This window comes from Aegilops tauschii, chromosome 7 (genome assembly GCF_002575655.3).
Source record: "Aegilops tauschii subsp. strangulata cultivar AL8/78 chromosome 7, Aet v6.0, whole genome shotgun sequence".
Taxonomy (NCBI): Eukaryota; Viridiplantae; Streptophyta; class Magnoliopsida; order Poales; family Poaceae; genus Aegilops; species Aegilops tauschii.
This window is the reverse complement of record NC_053041.3, coordinates 433,364,255-433,370,013: the sequence shown is the minus strand read 5'-3', so window position 1 is coordinate 433,370,013 and position 5,759 is coordinate 433,364,255. Positions and strand designations below refer to the sequence as shown.

General features: G+C 43.7%; 1 protein-coding gene across 1 annotated transcript; it reads right to left on the bottom strand.

Annotated features, from left to right (window-relative positions):
- Positions 1-1,248: 1,248 nt before the first annotated feature.
- On the bottom strand, positions 1,249-1,845 carry LOC109757591 (uncharacterized). The gene has a single exon (XM_020316417.1). It carries the CDS (start codon positions 1,843-1,845, stop codon positions 1,249-1,251), a length of 597 nt encoding a protein of 198 aa, XP_020172006.1.
- Positions 1,846-5,759: the final 3,914 nt, after the last annotated feature.

The following is a 5,759-nucleotide window of genomic DNA, read 5'->3' as shown; positions in this document are numbered from 1 at the left end:
CTCTTGCTTATGCTTCTGACCCTGCACTAGATATAATATATATGTAGATTAATCTCTCTGAATTAGTTACTAGAGTCTACATTCTGTAGTTCATCAGTAGATATTTTTGCAAAATACATATGTAGTCAACATGTGCAAATGTCCTAAAGACACGGCACCTTTCGATTGGGGGAATTTCTGGGCGGCAAGCCATAAAGATTCTACCTACTGAAAGGAACATGTTTGTACTGTGGTTTACTTAAAAAACAACATATATGGAATAACAAACGTCAGCAGAAACGTACCATTCACACACCCTCAAGACTGACGTGTCTTATGAATGACCGAGAGAGAGACCAAGTATGTACCCACATAGAAAATTTTGCAACTTTTGACATCAGTCAACAGAGCCCATCATCTCAACATCATGGGGCCGCCGTACGTACCTAAGCAATCAACTTGTATTAATGAACTATATGTAGATCCAGCTTAGTCAAACTCCAGTTTCATTCGATTTGATCAGCCCAGATCTTTTTGCTGAACCGGTCATACTTAAAATACTATTGCTACTTGTGCTAGTATCGCATAATCTGTACCTTGCCGGGAACGATTGACTTGTGAAGTTCCGGCTTGCGTCACCTAAATATGCCAGGGAAATATGAAACAAAATATATAGCTCAAAGAAACACATGTGTTTGCTTGTTATGTTCGCTGTTGGCTTTAAAATAGCCAAATAGGTCCTCGTCGACTATTTGCAAGTGAAAAGTCTATTATTATATACGTAGAAAAAAGAGAAATGTGCAAGACAATCTAAAAAAATAGGCATCGATGTAGTTCTACAAAACCGTTAGTTCTAAAAACCGTACCTAAATATACCACACCCTTGAGATTTCTGTACCTAACCATATCACATCTATTGTATCATCATAATTGTACTTAAACAGATCGTAACCTTAGAGCATCTCCAACAGGCGCCGAACGCGTCGCGCGCTAAAAACTACTTTGCCGCGCGCCCATCGCCTGGTTTGGCGCGGCGCGCAGCGCTGGCTCCAGCAGCCGCGCTAAAAAGCAGCGCGCGCAGCTCCAGCAGTGCGCAAAAATGCAGCGCGCGCTAAACATTGCGTACATTTTTTAATACGATAAATAAAATTCATAAATAAAAAAAAGATACATAGATATTTTACATAGTTCCATAGCATAGATAGATAAAAAAAACTACTACTAGATAGTGCAACGACATAAAAAAATACTAGATAGTGCAACTATAGCCTACTCCCAGTCGTCGTCGTCATCGTCATCGTCGCCATCCTCGCTTGTCTGGTCCGAGGTATCGATCCACATGTCCAACCAACGGTCATCATCAGCCGAAAAGATCGACTGCCCACCATTTTGAACGATGCCGCACTGCGATATCGCCAGAGCCTTTCGCCGACGCCTATCCAACCGCTCGGCGCGGCGCCTTTGCGTGTCCTCCTCGCGGCGCCTTGCCCAGTAGGCTTGCTCGTAGGTGACGTCCTCCGGGTGGCGCCGGCGCCACTTCGCCATGGTCCGCTCGTCCTCATGGGCGACGAGGAGGCGGCGCTGCCGCTCAGCGTGCTCTGCACGGTCTTGTGCCGTGCGAAGACGAGGCGGCGGGGCGACGTCCAGCGCCTGCTGGAGCGTGTGGATGTCGTCGAAGTTCATCTGTGGGCGCGGCCTGCCTAGGCGCCATGCCGTCGCGTCGTACGCGCGAGCGGCCTCGTGCGCCGTCTCGAAGGTGCCGAGGCCAAGCCGGAGTTGGCCGGACCGTATCTCGGAGTAGAACCCGCCGTTGGGGCGCTGGCGGACGCCGCGGTAGCCCGACGCTCCTCGGCGGCGCGGCGGCATGGTGGCGCGTCGGTGGCGGGGCGCTGAAGCGGTGGCGTGCGTGGCAGCAGAAGAGGAAAAGAGGCGAGCGTGGCAGTGGAAGAGGAAGAGAGGTGAGCGTGGTAGTGGAAGAGAGGCGCGCGTGGCTGTGGAAGAGGAAGAGAGGCGAGCGCCGCATTTTATAGGCGCGCCGGAAGCGATGCGCCAAAAATAGTGCGCGACCTGCCGCCTTTTCCCCCGCGCGCGCAAACGGTTCCCCCGCGCGCGAATTTCCCGCCACCGTTGGAGCGCGGCGAAACGTTCCGCGCGCGCTAAAAACTGCTTTTACCGCGCGCGCCTTTTGGCGCGGCTGTTGGAGATGCTCTAATCTACACAACCATACTTAGCACACCTAAAACAAATCACATACGTTAAACAATTCATAACAGATAGATATTTCTACAAACTCACCAACAGATCATTATAGTTGCACTTAGACAAACGAAATTACTCTAAACATGGCATTTTGAAAGACTGTGTGCCGACGACCTTGTGATGGATGGCTGCAGCCCAGTTAAACTCAAGTGATCGATGGTTGCTATATCTTGTCATCCAGAAATCGGGCACAGACCATCATTTGTGTAGCAGTTCTCTTGGACAAATCTCACATATGATTTTTTTAAACTGGTTACTCAAGATATAAACATGTTAGTCCTCACCCAATACACTAATTCTAATCCAATGCAATAAAGAAATACACGATTCAAACCATATATAAAAATATATCCAATGAAAATATTTCTTTTACCACCTTATGCTATGTAGAAAATTAGTACGATCGGTAACGTACAAAATTCTCTATGGGCCATAAGTAATTAAAAGAAAATGGCCAAAGAGTGTGGCAAAGATATGAGTATCACGAGGAATGCATATATGAATGTTGATTATTTGAACTGAAGGGATGGGAAAATGCAGTTGAGCTCATACCCTAAAGTAAACTAGATGATACCCCACACATTGTTGCGGGAATTTGTTGCTCTATATTTTGATGAAGTTGGAATATGAATATTTGATTATTGTATTATGTAAAATGTTTAGGGAATATAAGTAGTTTAATAGTATTCGCATCCATGGTTGCATATTGTGGATCTCGTCCTATGCATGGTAGCATGTTGAGGTGGCCCTTTTCTCGTGCATGGTTGCAAGTTGAGGTGACATAGTTGCATGTTGAGATAAACAGAACTAGGGGTGATCATCTCTTAGGTATACATATATATGATAGGATGTCAGTTTGTTCATTACTTTGCTTGGTTTGATTTTCTGCCCCTAGTATATCCAAGTCAGCAAGCTAATAAGTTATAGAGTCAAGAATCAAAACATGTTTGATTACTTGGTTCCAACAACCCTTCTGAACAACTTTTTTCTCAGCGCCCTTGTGCAAGAAGATGGGAGTTCTTTTCATTGGTATGATGGTAGATGTCGGGGTAGAGAAACATTTCGAGTAGACGTAGGTGGTGGTGTCCTTCTCTTCCTCCTCTACCGAACAGTACCAACAGTATCCTCCCTTGGGCGGTGGTGGCAGAGCGGGTAGCGGCAGGATTTCCTACCTTCATGCGACTGGATGATATGATGGAGTCTGTTATCCTCGAGGTGACCATAGCAAAGGTGGTGTTGTCCAACTCCTCTCCATAAGTGAAACAATGGACACCATTGACCACCTTTGCTATAAAGGTGGCAACAGTGGTGTTGGTGGTTTCTCCTTCTCAGAGTAACTGTGGAGGTGGTGGCGCACTCACCATCCCCTGACATGGTGATGTCAGCCTTCTATCTCCGCTGTGATGCGGTTTGTGGTAGTTGTGTCCTTCTATCCCCTTGCACAAGGGTGCCGAGACAAAGACAGTGAGGAGAATGCTCAGAAGTTGTAGTGTTCTGGTGGATCTAGGTTGAGCCAAAGAAAAAAGGTCATTCGGATTCACAACAGGTACGCATTGATAAAAGTTAGTTGCTTTGTAAAAGCCAGTGGCTCCAAAGAAGAAATAGTGAGATGATTCCCTTGGAGAGGAATGTGTGATAAATAGGTGCACGCATACGGCTTTCGGTCTTACTAAAGACTGATTTGATGAACCATCTAAGATAACTTATGTTAGACGTACAAGCCTTTCAATAATGGTATATGTGTTGCATACCAAAGTATTTCACTCCAATCTGGATTATAATAGGTATTGCGCCTTCACAACACAAGGCAAACACAATAAATGTAATTTTGTGGCACATTTTGGAGAATGGATTTTGTACTCCCTCCGTTTTTATTTACTCCGCATATTAGAGTTGACTAAAGTCAAACTTTGTAAAGTTTGACCAAATTTATAGAAAAGAATATAAATATTTAGCATAACAAATCTATATGATGTGGAAGTACATTCAACAACGAATCTAATGGTACTGATTTGTTATTGTATATGTTAATATTTTTGTCTATAAACTTTGTCAAAGTTTGTAAAGCTTGACTTTGACCAAAACTAATATGCGGAGTAAATAAAAACGGAGGGAGTACTATGCATGGGAGGTCTTGTGCATGGATTAGCCCATTGATTACTTCGGGTGGGGCCCTACATGCAACTTTTGGCACAAACTGCATGCTCCACCCATCCAATCTCCCATGGTTTTCATTTGAGCTTTCAAATTGAAATCTATTGTACCTATTGAACTGAAAGTCCAATTTATGTTTCGTTTGCCTATTTATGTCCCTTGAGGTGAGGCTTACAAACAAGATCACTCTTGAATACGTTTTGACAAGATTTAAAAACTTCACTAAGTTTCATCTATTAACACTTGATACGATGAAGGATAAAATCACCAAGTCTTAAATACTAAAATTTAAAACCGTAATCCGTAGTCCCTAAGACCTAAGCGCTAAACCCTAATAAAAACTAATGAAACTTGGTAAAAACAATAATATTGTAACTACCAAGTTTAAATATTTGAAACTTAGTAAAGTTTTGGAAGTTGCCAAAATGTATTCAAGTGTGGCCTTGTTCGAAAGTTTGCGTCGCAATGAACACAAATATGCAAATGAAACTTAAGTCATACTTTCGTTTCAACATATATATGCAAAATGCATTCAAGTGTGGCCTTGTTCGGAATTTTTTAACTTTTCAAAATGTGTATTTAGACAATGGGTTCTTATGCACATAGGAGCCATTACCAATTTCCGTGGGTGGAGCATGCAGTTCTCCGACAAAAAACATGCATGCATGCATGGAATCTCCAACCAAATGGACGTATGGGGCATGCACGGGATATTAGGGAAACTGTTTTTCTTTTTACATTTTAGAAACGGATTGGCTAACTCACATCTAGATGAAAATTAACTATGCCACATCTAACCTCTCCACCACATGATTTGAAGGCTCTAAGGTTCGTACTGCACTTGTTTTTCTCTTGCCATCTGTTGTCTTTGCACGGCCGTGGTTTTGTTCGTGTGTGGGTTGCTGTGTGTGCTGCTCTATGCTCCTGGCGGCCTGGTCCTGTTGCACGGCGCCGTTGTTGCGCCTGTTGGCCTGCTGTATGCTGCTCTTTGGCATCGCGTTTTCCCCCCTCTCTTGTGTGTTTTAGTCTTGGCTTTTCCCTTTTGTTTTTAGGTTGTGATATTCATTTTCTCTCTCTCTCCCTCTCTCTCTATATATATATGCAATTTTCGATATTCATACTTTTTAGCATGGCACACGTGTTATTGTTTGTCCCAGCACGAGTGATTTTTGTCCATGTGTTTTTCGGTCATTTATGTGTTTGTGTTTTTTTTGAGCGGGATTGCTAAAACACATATAGATGAAATTTAGTGATCTCACATCTAGATGTCCAGCCGTGTGATCTATTGCGTCTTTATTTTTCACGCTCAAGTGATAGCCCGTGTCGTAATCGATCCGCGGCGCGTTGTAGAGTCTGTTGGGCCGGGA

Excerpts from the sequence above, each read along its gene's own strand:
- LOC109757591 (XM_020316417.1), bottom strand. The coding sequence starts at position 1,845 with ATGCCGCCGCGCCGCCGAGGAGCGTCGGGCTACCGCGGCGTCCGCCAG.